Below are 26,439 nucleotides of genomic sequence, written 5' to 3' on the forward strand. Positions count from 1 at the left end.
CTGACTCCAATGACTCTGAGTGGCTCACAACAATCAAAGAACTTACAATCAAATCAATAAAACATAGAAGATAAAGATGAAACAATGTCATGCTCTTGAATGATTTGTATTATACAGATTGCATGATGTAATAAGGAACATTAATTTGAAAATGAATGCACAAAGTCTGAGGTAATTGTGACTGACAGGGAAAATACAGGCCCACCAGTTTCCAATAATATCTGCTCATCCCACAAAACCTCACAGGGTGGGCATGCTCTGGATCCCCTGTTTTACACAATGTCATTTTATAGTACCCAGGAAGCATGGTTTGTGTGTTCCAGTGCCTGGCCTTTGGCATACCTCCCAAAATTAGGATGACTACCACCCTGCCCATCATTTGCAAGGCACTGATGACCTGGTTCTTTGCCAGGCTGTTGGGTGAGCCTATCTTGGTGCTCTGGTTTTATGCTTTGTGTCATCCTGAACACAAGATGTTGTTTTCAAATTGTTGTTGATTAATTTTTTTGGTTGTTTTTAATTGATTGTTAACTGCCCAGAGCCATGTGTTGAATGGGCAGCCATATAAATCTAAACAAATGACTATAACATTTGCCAGCTATATATAAATGTCCACAAAATGAGAACAGTACAATAGATGAATTTGTATACCTTAACTGAATTTGTTTATGATGAAACGTGCAGAAAGAAGATATAAAATGTTCAAATGCTGGCAGAAAATATGAGTAGTATCTGGTCTGCTGTGAAGAATGGAAATATGTCTGTGAGGAAAGTAAGTTTTCAGATGAATGATCCCGTTTAAACCAAATTGAAACATAAAGGAATGTGGCAAAAAAATTAAAAACTGTCTCACATCAGCTTTTACAGCTTTTGCTAACTCTTATCAGTAGATTACCTTAGCAACCCATGAATCTCTGTATTCAAGATGTTTGTTCCCTCCCTTCTTCTCACTAAGACAATGGCTTTCTTCAGAGTAGATTACAAGGACAGAAAGTAACTTGAGATCTATTGCTTACCTGTAATGTATACATATCAGTGCATTCCTTTTGTTTTTAGGGGAGACATCCACTATCCTTTGGTGGGATTCCCTCCAGTGCACCCTGTTTAATAAATAGTGCACTTCAGCCTCTCATTATTTTGCTTTGGATCCTGCATTTGATTCCACATGTCAAAAGAAATGAAACTGGCTATGTACAAGAGTGTGTTTCTGACTACTTTGTTGTATGGAAGTTGCATATGTCAGGAGACACAAAAGTCCATTGAACATAATGCGGATGGTTCATGTTGAAACATGAAGAGATGGTGTCAAAAATCAATGGATGTTAAATGAATGTGGATTGAATGCAAAAGGGAGTGACCACTACAAATGAAATAGTAGATGTTTTGAGAAGTTTTGCTTGTAGAGAAAATGAATGGGGATCACCTATCAAAACAAATATACGATGAAAGCATGACTGGGATTCAGGGTAGTGGAAGACCCAGAAAGTCTTTCTTTGATTAAGTTGACGAGAACTTTTGATAAGAGAGATCAGAAGTTTAAACAATTAAAAAAAAATAACACAAAGGAAGGTATACAGCTGTAGTGAAAGCAGGGATGGTTTCTTAGAAGTAGAAGTTTTGGAGATACAGTAAGTGGTGCTTGTGCAATGTAGATTACATTGTATCTTCTTTCTTTTCTTTTATCTCTGGCCTTTAATTTCCTTTCCTTACTGCTTCTTGTTCTCTTATTGCAGGTGTTGTTCCTGTGTATACTCTGAAAGGGAATAGTCTGATGAACACAATTTCAATAAAAAAAAAAAAAAAACCCAAGCCCTACTAATAAAATCTGTACAGTGCAAAAAGCAGCATCTCAAAATTTTACAGATCAGGACATGTTAAACTTATCATGCTAAATCTGTCACATTGAAAAATCTCATGAAATAATCACACATACCTTGTTTTCTATAGGAAAAGATACAATGTAATTAATTTAGCTTAAATAACAATATCAATTAGGTGGTCCTTCATCTTTGAAGGCTTTAAAGGTGGTAACAAGCACATTGAATTCCACCTGGAACCCAAATAGAAACCAGGGTGACTCATGGAAGAGTGATGACAAGTGGCCATAACATGGCAGGCCCACTGCTACAGGTGGTACTGAATTCTGAATTATTTGTAGTTTCTGATTCAATGAATATATCTTTTACTGAAACAATATCATAGTATTATGATACTATGTTTCCACTTTCTTGCCTCTCATTAACTGTTTCTTATTGTTCAGATCAGGCCTCATTAGAATAACAAAGCATTTGGGAAAGAAGATGCAGCCCAGTAACCCTGCACTGGAAGATAGTATGGAAAAGATCTCCACAGCCACCATGTATTTCCCCTTGGTACTCAGATATGTGGGAAAAAAGGACAACCAGACACTGCAAAAACACAACAGGCTGAAGGAGATAAACTTGGTCTCATTAAAACTGTCCGGCAAATGCCGGGCTTGGAAAGCCACACTGAAGCCAACAATGGCAAGGAAAAGCAGGTAGAGCAAGACGCAGTAAAACATGAGAGTGGAGCCTTCGTTACATCCCAGGATGATTTCATCTGCCACTAAGTTCATATCAGCATCTGGGTATGGGGGTGAGGTTACAAGCCACACAGTGCAAACAATGAGTTGAATAAGGGAGCAGGAAACAACAATGTAATTATCTAATTGTTTGCCCAGCCATCTCCTCATCTTGGATCCTGGAACTGAAGCCATGAAAGCTAAAATCACAATGATGGTTTTGGCCAACACACAAGAAATGGCTACTGAGAAGACGATCCCAAAAGCAGGTTGTCGGAAAAGGCAGGTCACCTTTTCTGGTTGTCCAATGAACAATAAACTGCAAAGGAATGAGAGCACAAGGGAGACGAGGAGAAGGTAGGTGATGTTCCGGTTATTGGCCTTGACGATGGGAGTGTCCTGGTATGTGATGAAGATCCCAAGCACCACAGTAGCAATGCAAGCAAAGACAATTGCCGTAGTGGCCAAACTGGTCCCTAAGGGGTCTTCATAAGACAGGAAAACTATATGTTTTGGAAGGCACGAGTCATGGTTGTTGTTTGGATACTGTCCATCTGGGCATGGCAAACAATAATCCATGTCTGCAAAAGAAAATGCTATTATTACACTGTAGAAGATTCTGCATTAATCAAGACATGGCTAATATTGACTGAAGTAAGAAGTTTAGCACAGTGGGCCCTGGTTAATGCTTTGATGGGAGGTTGCCTGGCAGTTAAAGAGCTATTGGCTAGACTGAAGACACCAATAAACTACTTCTGTAATACAATCAATGAACCTGCATAGAACTGGACTCAAGTCAAAATGATGTTTATTTCTATCCCTCTTTGATTACTGTATTGAATATTTGAACTGATGCACAATTTGACCAATATAATTTTGTAAACATTGATTCAATGTAAAGTTCATCAGATGAAATCAAGGCAGTGTGTGAAGCTGTCGAAGTTTCTTCATCTGATTTCATGAAGGACGAAAGCAAATTTTTAGAAGCCAACCATGCATACCAATTGTTGGAAATTGATGTCCCACCCTTTTGTGAATATATATATCAGACATATTAACTGTGTCTTTCAAAAGAGAACACATTCTGGAGGGGGAGATACTATAGGGGAAATCCCTTCCACTAATTTTCACAAGAATATATTTAAAATCGGAGACCAGCCACCAATTTCATTGAAGCACAGATTGTTTACTTATTGTATTGATTTAGAGGCAGGGGACAAAGCCTATATATAGAGTTATGCAAACTGGAATTCACATGTGATTGGATACAATAGCAAATCTATTTCTTTATTTAAATTTATTGGCTGCCCAACTCCAGTGGACTATGGGCAGCATACAAAACTAAAAAAACAACAACATAAAAACTAGAAATATTAAATCCACAGGCAGCCCAGAATAAAGTAGTCTGATAACAAAATCCACAAAATAAAACAGGGACCATTAAACTATGACAAACATCAACCCCAGGCTTGGCAGCAAGGCCAGGTTTCAGGGCTTCCCAGAGCCCTAGGAGAGGGTGCAATCCTTATCTCTGGGGGATGGGGGTTGCAAGAGAGGAGACAGGCTTCCTCGGTCCTACAAGATGGCAATATTTAATGGAGGGGACCTGGAGATCTCCCACTCTGCTGGAACATACCGGGGTGGGTGTGGGGGAACAACTGGAGATAAGCAGTCTCTAGGGTATCCAGGCCCTATGCCATAGAGAACTGTATAGGTAATAACCAACATCTTGAATTGCACTCAGAAGCCAACTAACAGCCAATGCAGCTCACATGGCAGTAGTGACACATGGGCTCACTGAGAGGGGCCCATTACTGTTCTCGGCACTGCATTTTGAACCAGCTGTAGCTCCTGGGTGGTTTTCAAGGACAGCCCCATGTAGAGCACATTACAATAATCCAAATGTGAGGTAACCAGCAATTTATCAGCAGCCATAGGGTGATTTAGTGAGGGCATAACTAGTAGATAATGAGGCAAGACTGCAGTGCAGTGGTGGTTTTGAGAAAACAAAGAGACGGTATTTCATGAAGTTAGGTTTTTGTTTTGTTTTTTCCTAGCAAGTTGCTGTTAAACTGTTCTTAGTTCCCAGAGCCTATGCTGGTCTTCATGTATTTTTTCCTACTTTTATTAACATTCCTTGGCCCTCTATTTTTTTTTTTTTTTAATGACAGAGCTTACATAGTATGTATTTACTCAAGTCCCTTGAAAGGAATTAGGGAGAGAGTGGAATGTTTTGCTTTTTTGTACTCATACCCATCAGCACCATTGTTTCTCCTATACTACTCCTAACTAGAACACTTTCTACTGAATTATCTTCCACACAGGTTTCCATGGAATATTTAATGTTATAAATTGAATACAGCTTACCTTTCCGATTTGCAATCTTCCCTTCTGGACATGAACGGCACCCATAGCAGCAAAATGGTTTCCCTTCTATCCTGATCTTACTAGAACCTGAATGACAATTGTCATTACACAGGGAACGGGGTCTCTCCTGAATGATGAAGACAAAAGGATTAAGCATTAATTTGGCATTCCATGAGGGCATTGGTCCTTGCAAAGAAGACACACATAAAGGGCTAAAAAAAAATAATAACTAGCTTCCTTCCGACCATATTGTGGAGATCGCTGTAAAATACTTCCATTATACTGTCATCTAATTGCACACCCTTCAGCAAAGGATCATTACCTTGTCGTGGTGCTGGACTTTGAGCACCTCAATGATGCCATGAGCTAAACCGTGAAGGGCCACCCAAGACAGGAAGGTCATGACAGAGAGGTCAGACTAAATGCGATCCCTGGGGAAGGTAATGTCAACCCACCACAGTATTCTTGCCATGAAAACTAAATGGATCAGTACAACCAGAGATATGTCGGTATACCATCGGAAGATGAGACCCCCAGGTCGAAAGATGGTCAAAATGCTACTGGGGAGGAACAGAGGATGAGTTCAACCAGCCCCAGACGTGATCACGCAGCTAGCTCAAAGCCGAAAGGATGGCTAGCGGCCGATGATGCTGGTAGTAAACAGCGCATCTGATGTTCTAAGGATCAACACACCATTGGGACCTGGAATGTAAGATCTATGAACCAGGGAAAATTGGATGTGGTGATTGGTGAGATGTCAAGATTAAAGGTAGACATTCTGGGCGTCAGTGAACTGAAATGGACTGGAATGGGCCACTTCACATCAAATGACCACCAGATCTACTATTGTGGACAAGAGGACCACAGAAGAAATGGAGTAGCCTTCATAATTAATAGTAAAGTGGCTAAAGCAGTGCTTGGATACAATCCAAAAAATGACAGAATGATCTCAATTCGAATTCAGGGCAAGCCATCTAACATCACACTGATCCAAATATACGCCCGGACCACAAATGCTGAAGGAGCTGAAGTAGAGCAGTTCTATGAGGATCTGCAGCACCTACTGGACAACACGCCTAAAAGAGATGTCATTTTCATCACAGGAGACTGGAATGCTAAGGTGGGCAGTCAAATGACACCTGGAATTATAGGTAAGCATGGCCTGGGAGAACAAAACGAAGGAGGACATAGGCTGATAGAATTTTGCCAAGACAACTCACTCTGCATAACAAACACTCTCTTCCATTAACCTAAGAGACGGCTTTATACATGGACTTGGACCAAATGGACAACACCGAAATCAGATTGACTACATCCTTTGCAGCCAAAGGTGGCGGACATCTATACAGTCAGTAAAAACATGACCTGGAGCTGACTGTAGTTCAGATCATGAACTTATTCTTGCACAATTTAGGATCAGACTAAAGAGATTAGGGAAGACCCACAGATCAGCTAGATATGAGCTCACTAATATTCCTAAGGAATATGCAGTGGAAGTGAAGAATAGATTTAAGGGACTGGACTTAGTAGATAGGGTCCCAGAAGAACTATGGACAGAAGTTCGCAACATTGTTAAGGAGGTGGACACAAAATGCATCCCAAAGAAAGAGAAAACCAAGAAGGCAAAATGGCTGTCTGCTGAGACCCTAGAAGTAGCCCAAGAAAGAAGGAAAGCGAAAGGAAACAGTGATAGGGGGAGATATGCCCAATTAAATGCAAAACTCCAGAGGTTAGCCAGAAGACATAAGGAATTATTTTTAAACAAGCAATTGCACGGAAGTGGAAGAAGACAATAGAATAGGAAGGACAAGAGATCTCTTCCAGAAAATTAGAACCATCGGAGGTAAATTCCAGGCCAAAATGGGTATGATCAAAAACAAAGATGGCAAGGACCTAACAGAAGAAGAAGAGATCAAGAAAAAGTGGCAAAAATATACAGAAGACCTGTATAGGAAGGATACCAATATCAGGGATAGCTTTGTCGGTATGGTCAGTGAGCTAGAGCCAGACATCCTTAAGAACAAGGTTGAGTGTGCCTTAAGAAGCATTGCTAATAACAAGGCAGCAGAAGACAATGGCATCCCAGCTGAACTGTTCAAAATCTTGAAGATGATGCTGTCAATGTAATGCATGCAATATGCCAGCAAATTTGGAAAACACAAGAATGGCCATCAGATTGGAAAAAATCAACTTATATCCCCATACCAAAAAAGGGAAACACTAAAGAATGTTCAAACTATTGAACAGTGGCACTCTTTTCACATGCCAGTAAGGTAATGCTCAAGATCCTGCAAGGTAGACTTCAGCAGTTCATGGAGCGAGAATTGCCTGATGTACAAGCTGGGTTTCAAAAAGGCAGAGTAACTAGAGACCAAATTGCCAATATCCGCTGGATAATGGAAAAAGCCAGGGAGTTTCAGAAAAACATCTATTTCTGTTTTATTGACTATTCTAAAGCCTTTGACTGTGTGGACCATAACAAATTGTGGCAACTTCTTAGTGGTATGGGGATTCCAAGTCATCTTGTATGCCTCCTGAAGAATCTCTGTAACGACCAAGCAGCAATGGTAAGAACAGACCATAGAAAAACAGACTGGTTTAAGATTGGGAAAGGAGTACGCCAGGGCTGTATACTTTCACCCTACCTATTCAACTTGTACACAGAACACATAATGCAACGTGCTGGGCTTGAGGGATCCAAGGCTGGAGTTAAAATCTCTGGAAGAAACATTAACAATCTCAGATATGCAAATGATACCACTTTGACGGCTGAAAGCAAAGAGGAACTGAGGAGCCTTATGATGAAGGTGAAAGAAGAAAGTGCAAAAGCTGGCTTGCAGCTCAACCTCAAAAAAACCAAGATTATGGCAACCAGCTTGATCGATAACTGGCTAATAGAGGGAGAAAATGTAGAAGCAGTGAAAGACTTTGTATTTCTAGGTGTGAAGATTACTGTGGATGCTGACTGCAGTCAGGAAATCAGAAGACGCTTAATCCTTGGGAGAAGAGCAATGACAAATCTCGATAAAATAGTTAAGAGCAGAGACATCGCACTGACAACAAAGGCCCGCATAGTTAAAGCAATGGTGTTCCCCGTAGTAACATATGGCTGCGAGAGCTGGACCATAAGGAAGGCTGAGAGAAGGAAGATCGATGCTTTTGAACTGTGGTGTTGGAGGAAAATTCTGAGAGTGCCTTGGACTGCAAGAAGATCCAACCAGTCCATACTCCTGGAAATAAAGCCAGACTGCTCACTTGAGGGAATGATATTCAAGGCAAAACTGAAATACTTTGGCCACATAATGAGAAGACAGGACACCCTGGAGAAGATGGTGGTGCTAGGGAGAGTGGAGGGCAAAAGGAAGAGGAGCCGACCAAGGGCAAGATAGATGGATGATATTCTAGAGGTGACGGACCCGTTCCTGGGGGAGCTGGGGGTGTTGACGACCGACAGGAAGCTCTGGCATGGGCTGGTCCATGAAGTCACGAAGAGTCGGAAATGACTAAATGAATAAACAACAACAAAATTGCACACAAAACCATAGAACACATCCCAATTCAAAACACAAGTATAATACTTGAATAAGTCTACACTGCTTCAGTAGATGAACAAGGAACCACTTCTGAACACTCAAAATGTGGATCAAGCTATCCCCCATATCTGTACAAAATATATACCTTGTTAAATCTTGTGGGCCATACAATGGAGTCCTCATGAATGTTGAGTGATTTGGAAAAGAAAGAGTTTGGGTCTACCCATCCAACTTTAACTTTTATAAATGTGTTATTTGAGTATGTGATCCAGCTGAAAATATCAAATCCAGCAACTATATGCCCATTGTCATCGAAGGAAATGTTTTCTCCAGCATTGTTTTTAAAGAAAGTACTTCTCATAAACTTGTGGAGCTAAGTTGGGGAGAAGGTGGAGAAACAAGATGCCATGAGATACTATTAAGAATAGTCCCATCACAGTTGAAAACTTTTGGGTAATGGTCTAGAGAAAAAAACATTGCTGCAGAGGACAAGCATTAAACATTCTAGATAGGGGTTTACACTGATGGTACTCGTTCCAATTCAAAGAAGGAGGAGGAGGAGGAGGGGGGGAAGAATACATGGAGTAGGAGAAAGAGGCAATGTTGAAGTGAGCTGTTCAGGTAGTGTGGTGACACCATCAGAGAAGTCAGGGTTCTGACAGATTTGGGAGAGTAATTGCCTTTCATATAGAAAAAAAAAAAAAAAAAATGCTTTCCTGACAGATGTTTTAAATAAGAACAAGATTGTTTTTCATAGGGAAAAGTTAGAAGGAGTAAGTTTTACTTACCAGCAATAAAGATTTAGATTGAATTCAATACCTAAAGCCAAAGATGCCCTCACCAGACATGGAACCAAATCTGAGCAAGATGCAGATGAAACAGCTGCATCTGAAGTTAAACAACTGGAGTCTGCTGTTCAGGATGTAGAGATGGGTGCTACATCTAAGGATGTTGATGGATTGTTTGCTTAACAATGTTTTTTAATTACCTTACTTAGAATATAAATGGGCTAATGCCCCTCAGAAAAGAAATAAAAGATTTTTCATTATTTGAGAAAATTAAATGATGATGTGCTATGTCTACAAGAAGGTGAAAGGACACTCAATATTTGATAAATAAAATTGGGAGAGGAATTTATCTCAGAAGGTTTGAAGAACATAACTGGACTTGTAATATATGTTAAACCACAACTGAAACCACACTTGTTGTTTGCTCATGGACATGGTAGTTATATAGCAGTTGAAGTGGAACCCTAGGGATTTAAATCTATTTTTTCTGGGAGTATATGTGTCAAACAAAGATAAAAGTAAAATTTTTAGACATCTTTTGAATGAACTGTCATCTTATTCATACCAAAGTTGATGACTAAGGGTGATTGGAATGGAATGATTTCTCCATTAATTGACAGGACATCTGAGAAAGATATCAAATTTAAGCAAGGAAAACTTCCAAAGTCTTTTTTTGACTTGATGGACAATTTGGCATTGGTGGATTCCTGGTGACATAAAAATGGATTGGCGAGAGAGTCTACTTTTTATTCTGAAAGACACAAATCTTTTTTCAAGAGTTGACATGGTATGGATTTTGAGTTATTTGGCTAATAAAATTTGCAAAGTAGATATTTTACCAAAGTCTTTTTGATCATAATCCAGAGAGTTTGACAATAAAGAGAATACCTATGGTATTTAGATGGAGACTGATTTAAAAAAATACAAAGAAAAATGATATTTAAGATCCAAGAAGGAAATATTATGTTAATGGAGAATGAAAGAGTTAAGAAATCATTTCATAGTGTTTTTTTTTTTCCCTAACTTGTATAAAAGGCAAGAAGTTTCTTTGGAAAAGATAGATGAATATCTGGAAAAAGAAAAATTACCAAAACTTTTGCAGTCACAAAAAAAGAAGAAGAAGAAGAAGAAGAATCCTATAACTACTTTTGAAATAGTGGAAGCTATAAAAAAAAAAAAAAAAAAACTAAACTAGGGAATGCATCAGGTTCAGAAGTTTTGCCAGCATTATATTGTAGATGTTTTCAAGGTCATCTCCTTCAAACTTTTCAAAGATGGATGAATTCCATTTTGCAGGGCTCTTCAATGCCAGACTCTGGGAAAGAAGCCAATATTGCACTTTTACCAAAAGAAGGACAAGATGTTACCTTAACTAGGAATTACAGACCAATCTCATTGCTGAATAATGATTATGAAATATTTACTTCAATATTGGCTGAAATACTTAAAAAATAAAACCTTACAGGATTTTATCCATCAAGACCAATGTGTTTTTTTTTTACCCAAAAGACAGTTAAGAGACAATGTGAGAATAGTTTTGGATATTATAGGATATTTACAACATTTATTTGAACTGGACTTTTATGTTTAAACTTATAGAAAAGATGGACTTTGGAGGGAAAAAAATATTCAAGTAATTAAGTCAATTTACACATGGCAAAAGGTGAACTGATTGTGAATGGTGACTTAACTGAACCATGCAATATACAGCAAGGAACAAGACAAGAATGCCCTTTCTCACCATTGCTTTTTATCTTAGTTTTGGGAGGTTTTGAACAGCGATATTAGACAAGATGATCAAATAAAGGGTTCAAAAATAAAGAAGGAGGTCTTTAAATTGAAGACCTTTGCTGATGATCTAGTTTTGATACTAAAAGTTCCTTTGGACGTTGCTGAATACCTGATGAAGAAATTGAAGGAGTTTGGGTTATTAGCTGGCTTTAAAGTAAATAAACAACAACAACAACAACAAAATGAAGACATTGACTAAGTATATGAGTACACATAATCAAGAATCATTGATGGGTAAGACTGGTTTTAAAATTGAAAAGAAGGTTAGATATTTGGGGGTGACACTAGGAAATATAAATTGCATGATATTCCAGAATAATTATGTTAAAATTTGGATGATTAAAAAAAACAAAAAACTGTTAAGATGGAAAAAGTTACAATCATCTCTCATGGGGTGGATATATGTGATCAAGATGAATGTTTTGCCTAGGATTTCATTCTTTTCCATAATATACTGATTTTGACAACAAATTTACCATCTAAACAATGTCAGAAGGATATTTCTAAGTTCATTTCGCAAGAGAAGAAAACAAGAATTAAATTTAAACTACTATAAGATGCCAAAGAATGAGGGGGGTTAGGTTCACCCAATTTGAAACTGTATTATGATGCTTGTTGTTTGCTCTGGATGAAGGATTGGATGACTTCAAAAATAAGAAGTTATTGGAATTGGAAGGACACAATTTAAGATTTGGGTGGCATGCCTATTTGTGGTAGGATAAAGTTAAAGTTAATAAAGATTTTTTTAAAAAATAATTTTGTTAGGCATGCCATATTAAGGGTTTGGAATAAAAATAAATTAAGATTGTCTCCTAATGCACCTAAGGGACGCGGTGGCTCTGCAGGTTAAACCACTGAGCTGCTGAGCTTGCTGATCGGAAGATCGGTGGTTCAAATCCGCATGACGGGGTGAGCTCCCATTGCTAGTAATGGTGTTCCGTTTAGTCATGCCGGCCACATGACCACAGAAGTGTCTACGGACAAACGCCGGCTCTTCAGCTTTGAAACGGAGATGAGCACCACCCCCTAGAGTTGGACATGATTGGACTTAATGTCAAGGAAAACCTTTACCTTTTCCTTATGTACCTATGTGGTTGCCACCTCAAGAAGCTTTCTTCAGAAGATAAATTGTGGGGAAACACTAAAAGCTCCTGTGAGTAAGCACAGTGACAGAGTTACAACTAGACCTTTGGAAATTGTACACTCTGACATTATTGGTCCTTTTGCTCCAAGTCTTGGACAAGCAAGGTATGCAATGACCATCATTGATGATTTCTCAAGATACACATTTATCTACATCTTAAAACATAAAGATGAGGCATTTGAGAAATTTAAAAGTTTTGTGACATGGGCAAATGGAAAATTCCCTAGGCCTGTATCTGCACTCCAATGTGATAGAGGAGGAGAATACCTTTCTCACAAATTCAGAAGGTTCCTAGTGGAAAAGGGGATAGAACAAATTCTTTCTAACCCTTACACCCCTCAGCAAAATGGTGTTGCTGAAAGAAAGGGCAGAACCTTGCAAAATGCGATGGAATGCATGATTAAAGATTCACAATTATCCTTTAAGTACTGGGGAGAGGCCATATCTACTGCCACTTATGTACAAAACAGATTGTATAACTCTGAGATTCAGAATACTCCATTCCATTTGTTTTATGGTGTGAAACCAAAGGTAAACCATCTTAGAGTGTTTGGTAGCACTGCATGGGTTCACATTCCAAAACAGCAGAGAAGGAAAGGAGGCCCCACAACAAAGAAAGCCATCTTTGTTGGCTATGAACAAAGCCAGAGGAGCTACAGGTTCATAGTGGGAGAGAAATTGATAATTAGCAAAAGTGCTTCTTTTGCTGAACAAAACTGGGGGAGATTAAACTCTAGCTCTCCAGTTGATCTGACCACCACAAGAGAACAGCAAGGACTTGCTGATGGTGATCTTTTGCCTGATGAGGACATTAAACCAGAAAAGCAAACTGAAGATCTGTCTGATGAGACAGATGCTTCTCAGGAAAGTGATAGGAGTCAAAATTTAAGCCCTGCATTACCTCGCAGATCTCAGAGGAGTAATAAAGGCATTCCTCCATCATGTTTTCAGGCTGAAACAGTAAAGGCTTTTCACATATTCACAGAACCTGAGTCTTTAGAACAAGTGAATGCTTTACCACCAGAGATTGCACAAAATTGGCATTCTGCCATGCAACAGGAATTAGCATCCTTGAAAGAAAATAAAACATGGAAACTGGTAAATCTACCTCCCAATGAACGCTGTCTGGGTTGTAGGTGGGTTTTCAAACTGAAAAGGGATGCTGATGGCAAAATCCAAAAATATAAAGCAAGGTTGGTTGCAAAAGGGTTCACTCAAAGGAAAGATTTAGACTTTGACAAGACTTTTGCACCAGTTACTAAAGGTGAATCAATTAGATTACTGTTAAAAGTTGCTGCACTCAAGGGAATGTCAGTTAACCACTATGACATTCAAACTGCATTCCTCTATGGAGATTTAGATCACAAATTATACATGCAGCAACCCCCTGGCTATGAAAAAGGGGAGAATCTAGTCTGTGAACTGCAGAAGTCAATCTATGGGTTAAAACAAGCTGCTAGATCCTGGAACCAAAAAGTAGATGAAAAACTGCAGAATTTTGGTTTTGAAAAAGGAAAAGCAGATCCCTGTGTATATATCAAGAAGGACAAACAAGGCTGTATGTATCTGTGCATTTATGTTGATGATTTGCTGCTGTTCACATCAACAGAAAAACAAAGGCTTGATTTTGAAGCCTGCATGAAAAGCCATTTCATATTAAAAAACCTTGGAGTTGTGACCAATTACCTAGGTTTGGAAGTACACAGAGACAAGGATGGTAGCTTTCTGTTAAGCCAACGTAGTAAAATTCAAAAGCTCCTAGAGGATTTTAATATGCAAGACTGTAAACTAGTCTCTAATCCGATGATAATAGATTTTCAGAAAGATATAGGAGAAACTCAATTAACTGAGGCAGAGAACTATAGATCTGCAATTGGAAGTTTACTGTACATTGCAAATCATTCTTGCCCAGATATCTCAAATTCTGTGGCCATTTTAAGTAGACAGGTAGAGAAGCCTACATCTACTGGAAAAGCAGCATTGAAGAGGTTAATGAGGTATTTGCAAGGAACAAAGAATTATTGCCTGAAGCTAAATGCCTCTGGAACTGAGAAATTGCAGGCTTTTGCTGATTCTGACTGGGGAGCAGATGTCAGTGACAGAAAATCCACTTCTGGGATTTTAATTCAATTTGCTGGATCTAGCTTAGGCTGGCATTCTAGAAAACAAACACTTGTTGCTCTTTCCACTGCAGAAGCAGAGTTTTATTCTCTAACACAAACCTGTAATGAGGTTACATGGTTTAAACATTTGTTAAAAGACATAGGCATGGAAGTGAACCAGCCTTTAACTGTTTATGAGGATAATCAAGCTTGCATTGCTATGGCAAAATCTGAAGCCTGCAGAAATAGAACAAAACATATCGATATTAGATATCAATATATCAAAGATATGATAAGCAAAGGAGAAATAATGTTAAAATACTGTGAATCAAAAGACATGATTGCTGATATTTTAACCAAACCTCTTCCTGTACCAAGACACAAAGAGTTGTCAGAGAATATTGGTTTGCATCTTAATCTGTAGTATAAAAAGGGGAGTGTTGAGGTTTTCCTACTAATGATTAAGACTGCTATTGTACCTAATCATTTTGGCCGGGTGAAGAGGTTGTATTTGATTGTCTCCTCACACATGCTTCATGCAAATTGCCTGGGGGGAGGATCCTGCCCAGACTTGTTTCTTACTTCCTCTTTTTTTCTCTGCCGATATGTAGCAAGCCAGGAGAGCTAAGTCCTTTAAATTTTGTTTTACTTTCTATAAATAAATTATTTTTATAGATATGCCTGGTGTGTGTGACTTTTCTGATCTCTCCTGGGCTAAAGGCTTTCCCAGCATTCTGTCAACAAAAAGTTTTATAATTTTGTTAATTAAAAAAAAAAAAAAACACAATTTGAAATGGAACTTTGTACAAATGATGAACATGTTGTTACAATTGAATTTAAAAGATGAATATGTCAAAGATTGTATGATTAAGTGGGCTAAGAATTTTGGGTATACTATTATGCTTGAACAGTGGGAGAACATTTGGAATAAAGGTTTGAAATTTACCTTGAATCATAATTTGAACAAGAATTTCTACAAAACGATGTATCCTTGGTATTTAACATCTGATAAGCTATACAAAATGTTTAATGGGGTATCAAATGTTTGTTGGAAATATTCTCATGGTGAAAGAAATTTTTTCACCTTTGGTGGACCTGTGAGAAGGCTTAGAAATTCTGGGACCACATATGTGTGAAGATCCAAAGATTCTTAAAATGGATATACAGCTGAAACCAGAACTGTTTCTTTGGGGTTTGAGGACAAGCAGCTTGAGAAGCAACATGGAACTTGGTTTCTGTATAGAGTATGATAACAGCAGCAAGGCTTGTATATGCTCAGAGATGGAAAGATCCACAAATTCCGACAATGGAAGAATGGATGGGTAAGTTAATGGAACTGACACAAATGGCTAAATTGACAGCAGTGATAAGAGAAAAATACTGTGACTGGATTTATTTCTATTTAGAAACCACTTTTGGATTATTTGCTTGTATCTGAAAAAGATGAGGTTTTGATTTGGGTTTTGATGATTGAATGGCTTGATTGTATAGAAATGATGTTACTAAAAGTTTAATTAATGGTAAGAGATTACACTTGTATAATACGGATTTATATCTTTGTTGGAGAAGGTCGGAAGTCACTTTCCTTCTATATTTTATATATATTTTCTGCACTTTTATAGGTTTTTGTTTTCTTTTTTCTTTAGTTCTGTATTCCATTTTTTTGTATTCTACATTTTGTATTTCACTTATACTTTGAAAATCAATAAAGTTTCTTTTTAAAAAGAAAAAAAAAAAGAAAACTCTTCTGAATTGACCTGCAAAATACCTGCCATGGCTCTTCATTCAGTCGATTTTGTCTTAACCATCTCATCTTTGCTCTCCCTTTTGACTTGGATGAAGTTATTGCATGCAGAGCATACGCCGTAATGTAAACTGCATTGTAGATGCTGTAACTGTGGCCGGACATGCCTATGTCAAACAGGGTCCCAGGTAAAGTCTCCAGCTTTTCCTCCCCTGTGCAAATCAACTCATCTCTCTCATCCAGAGTGGAATTTGAGAAGTCACAATTAAATGCATCTTTCCAGAAGACTCTGATAAAGCCATCTCTGTTTTCTGAGATAGGGTTTCTTTCCTTCAGAAAGGTCTGGAATCCTCTAGGATAGTTTGTGTGAATAGCGAATGATAGAGCCCCATGGAGGCAATGTATGTCCCAATCTCTTAGAAAACCAGGAGATGCAAAATCCATCTGGGCTGTCATAATCCACACTCGGCTCTCAACTGTTATATCATAAAATTGGGCAAAGTGGAAAATTGATCTTAAGACACTAATAGTATGTATTTCTCCTTGTATAATAACAGTATTGGCAGTACTTCCTGTGACAATATGTGAGGTTCCAAACCAATCCATTGCTGTTTCAGCAATGTCACCTGAAAAAGATATTTTGGGCATTGTTTCTAAGAACTCCACACAGATACCCCGTTGAGAAAATATGGGAAGTATATCCTGTTTAAATATCTCTCCATTGTCATCATCAAAAGAAATCACACCAATCCAGGTCCACCTGAAATGCAGCAGCAACTCAAGAATCCCCATATACTGATGGTTCCCATCTGGAAACATCTGGTGGAAGAAATCTTCTTTGGTTTTGTCATTTATTATTGGAGATGAGCCATACAGGATCTTAAGAAAGAATATGTGGAAGAAGAAGAGACATCATGACAATCAATCTTATGGTTCACTCATTTGAAAGGTACTGGCTGTTTTGCTATATAAATTTGCCATAAAAAAAATTCTTGCTGATTCACTGTGCACATTTTTAAAAAACCCACCCTTGGATGCATGCATTGTACTCGACTGAGCCCAAAATGGAACAGAGATCATACACTCCATATGCAATCTATACTGTCTTCTGAGATATAGGTGGGGAAGCTGAGATTCAACATTCCTCTTTTAATTCAGCAGCAGATTTCATACCAGTCTTGATTCCTTCTGATCATCCTGCATGTAACATGAACATTTCTGATGGTGTTGACCTCCTTTCAGTAGCCAACATGTTCCTAGACTTGGCTGTACAATATCTGTGCTGCCAAGATCCAGGCAACCATTTTATGGTAGAAAAAGATAATGATGTCCTTTGTTTGTTTATCTGTGTTTTTGTTACCCGGTTGGCTGGATTACGCAGCTCAGATATGGTAAAATGGCAGTTCATTAGAACTTTAGATGAGTTGTGAAGGAAGGAACAGGACAATAGATTTGATGGTACACTAGCTGAAAGGTAGGCTCCTGGAACTGTTTAGCTTTCCTTCCCTGTTCAGATTTTTTTTTTTTTTTTGCTGAACTTTTATATATTTCTTACATAGATGGGAGTAAAAGTAAATATGCCTTCTGCAGAAACATTTTTAATACTACTATGTCAAGAAATATTAAGATTTTCAAAGTCCCTCAAGGAAGTCTGTTAAGCAAATGTACTCCTGGGATAAGAGGATGGATTGACATATTTATTTACCAAATTTTGTCACTGCTCATCTCCCACAGAGGGACTCTGGGCAGTTTACACTAAAGCTGGAGAGAGAATGAGCTCATTATACAGGCATCATGGCCTAATGGCTAACCAATAAAGTAGTATTATTAATAAACTCATCATTCTGCACCCTTCACGTACAAATAGAGGTTAAACCACCCCAATGCCAGTTCTTCAGAAAAAATGCCGCACAGCTTCATAAAGAGACTTCCATTTCTAACATCCATGAACAAAACCATACTTAAACTTGAGAATCTTGTTCTTTCTCACTGTCATTCTATGCTTACAACTTACCTGTGGAACTTTGTAGGTGCTCAGGATGTTTGTCATGTGGAGAGAGACTTCGGAATTAGGTCCCCCAATGACTCCCAAAATGTTATTCTGAGTGTCACATTTGTAGTTAGGGATGAATTTGTCCTTTGTGGATAGAAGTTCCAAAGAGGCAAGATAGGTCCATCTTGCAAAAAAATGGCTATTTAAAATGTGGAAGCCCAAAGTGAAATTGGGTAAGAGTTGGTTATTCTCATTGATTTCCTTCACAGCAAATGCCAAGGCCAGGATGTGCTGGTAATTCTGAGTGAACATCCTATATGAAAAGGAATTGTTTCAGGTTAGATCCCATTTTCTAATGCACATTCTATCTAGACATAGCGCTATGAAAAATCGATCCATAGAAAACAAGGCACTTCAAGTCAACTGCATGGAACAATTATGAAAATATTTTCCCATAAAGAATGAGATTTGAAAATTATTAGGTAACAAAGTCACTGTCACATACATGCTCACTTTCACATACCAATTTGTAACATATTGTCTTCAGAGATATTATACTGGTACCTATTAAACATGAAAACATTATGAGTTAAAGATAATTAATTTCTTTCACTTTGCCAGCTTTGAACAACATAACTAGAGGAGTCAAACTGGTCCTGCTTTTAATTTTTTGCATAATGACATTCTTGTATTTCCATTAGACACATTCCATTAGGAATTACTCTCTTACCTTTCATGGCCCAATAATCTCTCTCATAATCTCTGTTTTGTTTTTGGTTCCTTTGAGTCACTGTTGACTCCTGGCAACTGCTTGGACAAGTCTTCACAGTTTTCTTGGCCAGGTATTTCGGAAGTGGTTTGCCATTGCCTCCTTCCTTGGGCTGAGAGAGAGGGACTGGCCCAGGGTCAGCCAGCTGGCTTCGTGCCTAAGGCAGGACTGGAACACAGTCTCCTGGTGTTTAGCCTGATGTTTTAACCACTACACCAACCAGGCTCCTTTCTTATAATCTACATCCTCCGTATTTCCTCATGCTTCAGTTAACTCCACTGGATTTAGTGAGATGTAGAGTTACTATTACCATTATGGGGACTAGAGTTCTTGTAAAACTGTTGAAAACATTCTCCCTTGCTCCTCCTATTTCTTTTTTGCACCTCTACCTAGCATGCATTCATCAGTCATTGAGCTTGTTAAGTAAATGAAAAGCAGCTAAGATTACTTTCTGCTTTGAGTGAAATGGCCCCACTCCCCATGAAAAATAAGATATATGAGTCAGAAGGGATGGACAAAAGCATATATTTGCATTGCCTTAAAGACTGAAAAGATTTCTCCTTGCATTCTGTTGTTTTTTCACCTAGAACTTGCACCTATAAGTGAGAACTAGCTTGAGTAATTTGAGAACTTTATCTGAAATTTATGTGTTAAACCTAAATTACTTACACAAGGTCATCAAAACTCTCCTCAGAAGGCTGCTTCTGAAAGCTGATTGGACTCGAAAAAATGTAGATCTGAGACAAAATGCCAGCAATGATGAAATCCCCTGGCTGGTAATACTTGTGGAGAATAGAAAGAGGTTCACCAACCAGACACTTAGCAATAGAAACCTTACTTGAGGCATGAGGCAGAGCCCCTTTAGCTATAATCAGTGCCACAAATAACACCCCTTTGTCTGAGAGTGTTCCTGCCTTCTTCCAGCATGTCTGTTCTGTTATTGGCATTTGAATACCTTTCATTCCAGTGGCAACAGGCAGCTGATCTAAAGCCAGTCTTGTGCAATATCTACTACCAATAATGACAGTAGTATAGCTCTGCTTGATTCTAGCTTCAGCTTGCAGTGAGTCATGAAGTATGAGCAAACAGTTGGATGATCTGCCAGTCCCAAGGGAATGTTCATGGACCAAGTGAGATAGCATTAAACCCAGTTATTTCATAATTATGGTCAAATGGGGGGATAATGGCCAATTTGGTATTCTGAATCCATTAAAAAGTTTCAGAAGTCAACATGCTGATGTTTATCATAGCTCAGCTGGTATCTCCCAGATCTTACTTTATACACACATGAGAAACACCAAGTGTGTAATTTCCCTTATTAAAATAAATGGGGGGGGGGTATTAAGTATGTTCACTGCCTTGAGTTATTTATAAAAATGATAAAGGCAGGATAAAAATCAAATAAACAAACAAATAAATACATCCAGAAAAGAAATGATAAGTATAAAAATACCTCCAGTGTTCAAGAATGTGGTGGGGTTGTGGGGGCAGTATTTATTTATTTGTTTCCATTTCACTTTGTAGGATAAAACTTTGCCATTTCCAGTTTGGAAGTAAAATGTTTAACTAATGTAGGCCTTGCATAAACCCTCTGGTTAATCCAGAGCTTTGTTATCTTTCATCTCACCTAGAAATGAAGCAGGAAACCCTCAAGTGCATCTGAGAAACTATTTCAGTCTATTACAAGTCTAGGGTGGGAAAATGGAACTGACTACAGACAAAATACAGATAAAACTGAAATCAAATCCTACCTTAGCTCAGTGTCAACTAGCACCAACTAGGTCAGAATGTCCCAATCCATATAATCTATGGCTATTATTTGATAAAGACCAAAGTCCAGGTGTCCAGAGCAAACAATAAGCATTAATTTGGGTGGGTATGAATATATGTATGTATGTGTGTAATAGGAGCCTCATGTGTTACAGAGTGGTGGGTGGCAGTATTGCAACCAAAACTCTCCCCATGAACTGAGTTCAAACCCAGCAGAAGCTGCGTTCTCAGGTAGCTGGCTCAGGTCGACTCAACCTTCCATCCTTCCGAGGTTGGTAAAATGAGTACCCAGCTTGCTGGGGAAGGTGATGACTGGGAAAGGCAATGGCAAACCACCCTGCTATAGTCTGCCAAGAAAATGTCATGAAAGTGGCGTCCCTCCAAAGGGTCAGACATGACTCAGTGCTTGCACAGGGGACCTTTCATCTTTCACATGTATGTGTGTGTGTTTGTGGGTATGTATTATAATGTAGCAACTGTCCACTTCTAAAGCAGAAATATATTGACATAAACTTTCACTGAAGGTTCCTCATTCATAATTGCCAACATACTTTGGCTCTGGCATTTGCTGTAAAGGAGATCAATCAACATTCTGGCATTTTACCCAATGTTAGTCTTGGTTTCCACATCACTACTGATTATACCAAGGAAAGTTCAACTTACCTTTTAGCAATAGAATTTCTATCTACAAAAGATAAATTTATCCCCAACTACAAATGTAATGACCAGACCAGTATGGTAGCTATCATTGGAGGACCCCGTTCTAAGACCTGTCTCAACATAGCAACCACTCTGTGCAACTACAAATTTCCCCTGGTGAGACACAAATATGGAACAAGAGGGAAGTTCACTTGCTATTTATTAACTTCAGGTATCAGATCTTCATTATAATTCTTAAGAGAAAGATCCCAGAACCGTGAAATGTTAGAGGCCAGAAGATGAGAAATTCATGAGATATGAAGAATATCATCAAAGTGCTGTCCCTTTTTTTTGTTTTATGAGTAGTACTGAACTTGCAAATGCCATGCTGTGAAACTGTACTTTTAAAGAATCCTCTTTCCATATCCCACTCAAACCCAGACATTGGGTTAAGTAAATACATATTGCATTATTTTTTTTTTTAAAGTATCCCTTTTGCCTCTGTTCTTCTTTCTTTCCCCCATTTAGATCACATATGCATCAGCTCCATTGATGAATAATGAATCAGCAAAACTGTTTGTCAAATGGATGTTCCCAGATGAGATCCTCCAGCTTAAAGGAATGTTACACTTACTGTTGCATTTTGGCTGGGTTGATTTCTGTGTATGAGGAAGATAGAGAGGGGTTCGTTCAAAAGAGTCTTTTGTCGTGTTCAGAGAGAGGAATTTGCTTTGACTTTATAGAATGTATGCCCCAAATGATGTATGCTAATGAAGCTGCTGAAATGATAGAAAAGGCAGATAAATTGTATAAAGTGATCATGGGGAGTACAGTCATTGCAGTGATCTTGAATGCTGAAATTACAAGCATGGTGCCTTTGATAGCATGCTAGTGAAAGAACAAGTTATTTGTGCTTAGAATACAATGGTGTGTGACAAATCCCAACACATGAAAACAACAACAAGAAAAGAGCCTTGCCCTACATAATCATTGGTTTGGGGGCTAGGTTCCTGTCCCCCAGCCAGTGCAAATAAATCCAGCAGTAGCTACTCAATGCTCTTACAAACCTGGGCCAGAGATTTTAGTGCCATTTTGTAAGGTTTCAGCTGGCTTCTGTCTCAGAAAATGAAACTCCTCCCGAGTCCGAAGGGGAAACAGAAACTTACCAGGCAGAAACTGGGAAGGCAAAACCAAGACATGACTCTGCGTTGCTGGAGAAATTATAGATGCTGATTGGCCAGTCTTTGGAGGAGGAACTGAATCTTCCAATCAGTGCACATGAAAGGTGTGCAGAAAAGTGTGCAAAGGAGAATGCAGCCCGATTGGCTGCAGAAGGGAATAGGCATGCAGGGGATCAGCATAAAAGGCAGACACACGAAGAGCAATCTGCTGGAGACAACCGATCCTTTGAGCTTGCAGCCCTAGAGGAAGAGTCCTTACCTGCACCGGAAACCTTGTCTGTAGCCAGAGGGGAATCAGCGACTGTGTGTCCTATCATTGAGGACCTGTACCCTGCACTTGCTGCCACAGAGGATCTTCTTTCTGCCAAATCCAGCAACCTCAGCCTCGCATCCAGCTTCGGACTTCACCGCCACCATTCTGTGAGTTCCAGGAATGTTCCCAACCTTGTTCCCAGCGTCCAGCCTTGCCCAGGATCTCCAGTCCAGTCTGGCCATGCTTCAATTGACCAGCATTGTTCAGTAACGTGAGACCTGTCTTCTTGTGCTTCAGGTTCTCAACCTTGTCCAGGATCTGCAGCCCAGTCCAGTCATGTTCCAAGCTCTCAGTCTAATCCAGAGTCTTCAGTCCAGCCCAGTCATGTCAGACTCTCTGATCAAAGGTTCAAAGAACCCCTTCTTTCATATTTCTCTCCCCGGTGTGAGCAGATTACTTTTCTTGCTAGACCCCCCCCCCACCAATAGTCAATTCAGTTAAATAGCTTTGGTTAAAAGTCAACGTCTTTAGTACAGTTGAAGTATAGGCATTTAGGGGATACATAGGATCATCATCATCATCATCGTCAATAATAATAATTAAATTATAATAATTCATGTTTTAATTTTCCTAGCTTTCCTTAACCTTCTCCATGATTTTTCACAGTCAAGTAAAAGGTTGTAAAAGGGGAAGTAAATACTCCTCTACCATATATTATTTCAGTGATTATGCATTTGTCTTCTCTTTTTACTGCATAATTTAGTGTCATTTTACTTGGACTAATGTAGAATATTTGCACCAACAATTTTCAATGAAGGAAACAGCAAGTAATTGCTCCTAAATTATGATTTCCTGAATGGTTAAGTCAGGTTCCTAAATCCTTAATATTATTAATGTTCAAATGTGCTGAAAACGAGTGAAGATGATCCCAATTTTTATATCAGTGAATTCATAAATGAGCCAAGAAATTGAAATGTGTAATATGGAATTGGATACAAATTTAGGCATAGATCAAATACATGCACAAAATAAATAAACTAAAAATATCCCCATCTTGTGGCAAGCCTACAAGTTTGCCTCTTTGTTCATGTTTTGAAATTGCTACAATTTCCAAGTCACAAAACTTATGAGAGAAAAGACCTTCCTTCCTTCCTTCCTTCCTTCCTGCCTTCCTGCCTTCCTGCCTTCCTGCCTTCCTGCCTTCCTGCCTTCCTTCCTCTTTCTTAAGCAGAACTTACCTGGGGCATCTTGTAGACATTCAGAACGTTTGCCATGAAGGAACAGATGTGAGAGGTAGGTCCTGCAATAACAGATACTGCCCAGTCCTTGGCATCACACTTATAATTGGGGATGAACCTGCCCCGTGTGGAGAGAAGCTCAACTGAAGCAAAGGTGGTCCCTCTTGCCATGAAATAGCTATCAGCAACGTGAATCCCCAAAGTTATGTTAGGTAAGATGAGGGAATGTTCATTGATCTCCTTTACAGCAAAAATCAGAGCTAGGACATGCTGGTAATTCTGTAGGAAAAACCTGCAGTAAGAGGTATATTCTAAGTCATACTGCTTTTGTTAAGGAATAGGACTTTTCACCCATTTTATAAGTCAGCTAAAGACAATGGCCAAAAACAGATTGTACAGTGCCAGCAGAGGAAAGCAGAGAAACAGATTCACACTCAGATTTGACCTGTTTACTTTTCGAACATCAACCCAATCACATCAGTAATTTCTAAACTACATGAGCGCCAAGATGCCCAAGTGTGAAAACTGATACAGAACTTCTGCAGCAACTGGCATTGAAATGTTTCCAAAGGTATCTCAGGACTTCTCATTAAGTCTATGACAATTGAATTTGGTCTGATGAAGAGGATGAAAAATTCTCTACAAATGGAGCTCACCATTAGAATCCAGTTCAGCTATTACAAATACCTTTCACTAAAGAATAGATGAGTTGATGAAAGCAATAGTCATCAACAATATAAGCATTCTCTGGGCAGTTAGCAGACCTACTTCTGTTACTGTTTTGCTAGCTCCTCATTCACCTTCTTTCATGAGGTTCACCTTTGGAGTATGTAAGAATACAGATGTAGCGTTTGTCTGTACCTACTTCAAGCAGCCACATTGTTTGCCAATCACAGCTGCAGAGGGGAGATATACAAGATATACAAGATCTGATGGCTTTAAACAGGCACAGGGAAGTGCTACTTTCCTACTGTGCAATCATCAAAACCTTAAATATTGATCTTCAGTTACTTGCAAACAGTGATAAAATAACATGCATCACTGATGATCCACAAGAAATAAAATGGGCAAAAAAGGAAATACCGAAATCCATAGACTTCCAAAGTTAGAATTAATTAAAAGAAAGTCACTGTGCTAAACTTTGGTCTCCTCCTTCTTGGGGAATGTTAAGGGAGCAATGCCAGTAGGGACCTGCATGCATGCAAAAATAGAAACAACCGGATAATGAAAATAACTGGATTGACTGAGAAGAAATAAATCATGTTACTGATGCTAATACAGTAAGAATGATTATGATAATAACAATAGCAAAAACAATGATGATGCAATAATAATACAGTAACAAGGTGGCGATTGGGAGCTAGGCTTCCTTTCAGTTTGGTACTCCATTCTCTAATAAATTAACATTTAGCTTTTAACACCTCTTGTTAAATATAAATATAGATATGCTACATTTAAGAGCAATATGTCTGTACATGAAGTCATAAATCAGTTCTTCAGATGGATGCCTTTTAAACTTCATTGTTTCAGACATCATGTAGGACTGTGGTAAAATGCCAGCAATGATGAGATCTCCTGAATGATAATATTTATGCTTCATAAGATGAAGCTTGCCCACAGAACATGTTGCGGTTATAGCAGGAATATGGCAAACAATGTCTGGCAGTAGTACTGTCATCATCGCCATGAACAGTAACATGTTTTAAAAGAAGAGATACACCAGGTACCAATTCCTCGTGCACAAACTAAGCACCACTTCCTTGTGCACAAACTAAGCAAAGGAACTCATTGCTTAGAATAGCCTGCATATATTCTAGTTGTCTTGTGTGATCAGATGCTTTGGAGTGAAGAATCAGATTGCGATGGTGTCATCTCTCTACTCCCAACCATGAATACAGCAATGGAGCTTCCTTTAATGTTAGTTAATTGTTTTGTTACGTTCCATAGAACTACTCAGGGATTTGAGAAAATGTTTAAGTCATATGAACTCTTGGCAGCTATAGGGAAAATAAACAAGACACTAAGTCACATGGTCAGAAAAACAAATAGAAAATACATTGATCAAATGTATGAAATAGCAAGAAAAACTTAAACCTAGTCAAAAACAGAATGGAAACAAAATTCAGTTGTGTAGTTCTATACTTGTATACATGGAATATCACTGGGGACAAGATCTCAACTGAGCTGAGTGAGAAAACCTCAACAAGAACACTTGTGTAACCAGAAAAAACCCACATTTTATAACCTTCCTTTTACTAGAGAGTTAAGAGTGCTTGTTTTCCTTTATTTAAAATTATTTTTAAATTGTATTATTATTTATACTATAATATTTAGATTGTATATTATTTATAAATAATTAAAATATAAACAATTTATTTCTAGTTATTATTCAGCAATATCCATTATGAGATGTGTGCTACAACTTTATTAACACTTTTGGTGACTGACATGAGCTACCACATCATCCAGCCTTTAAATTATCCACTGCTAATATTTTATGATCCTGCAACAAAAATAAGAAATAGGAATAGGATTAGGTTTTTTTTCCCCCACAACATAAGTGAGGTGTACATTAATGAAAAGCC

The 26,439-nt window shown here is 38.5% G+C and overlaps 1 protein-coding gene across 1 annotated transcript; it reads right to left on the reverse strand.

Annotated features, from left to right (window-relative positions):
• Nucleotides 1–2,212: 2,212 nt before the first annotated feature.
• LOC134496968 (vomeronasal type-2 receptor 26-like) lies at nucleotides 2,213–25,532 on the reverse strand. The gene is made up of 8 exons (XM_063302683.1): nucleotides 25,330–25,532; nucleotides 24,655–24,750; nucleotides 23,855–24,146; nucleotides 19,443–19,555; nucleotides 18,026–18,317; nucleotides 16,036–16,890; nucleotides 4,910–5,036; nucleotides 2,213–3,123 (listed from the first exon to the last, which is right to left on the reverse strand). Exons 1-8 carry the CDS (start codon nucleotides 25,530–25,532, stop codon nucleotides 2,213–2,215), a joined length of 2,889 nt encoding a protein of 962 aa, XP_063158753.1.
• Nucleotides 25,533–26,439: the final 907 nt, after the last annotated feature.

Source organism: Candoia aspera, chromosome 4 (genome assembly GCF_035149785.1).
Source record: "Candoia aspera isolate rCanAsp1 chromosome 4, rCanAsp1.hap2, whole genome shotgun sequence".
Lineage (NCBI taxonomy): Eukaryota > Metazoa > Chordata > Lepidosauria > Squamata > Boidae > Candoia > Candoia aspera.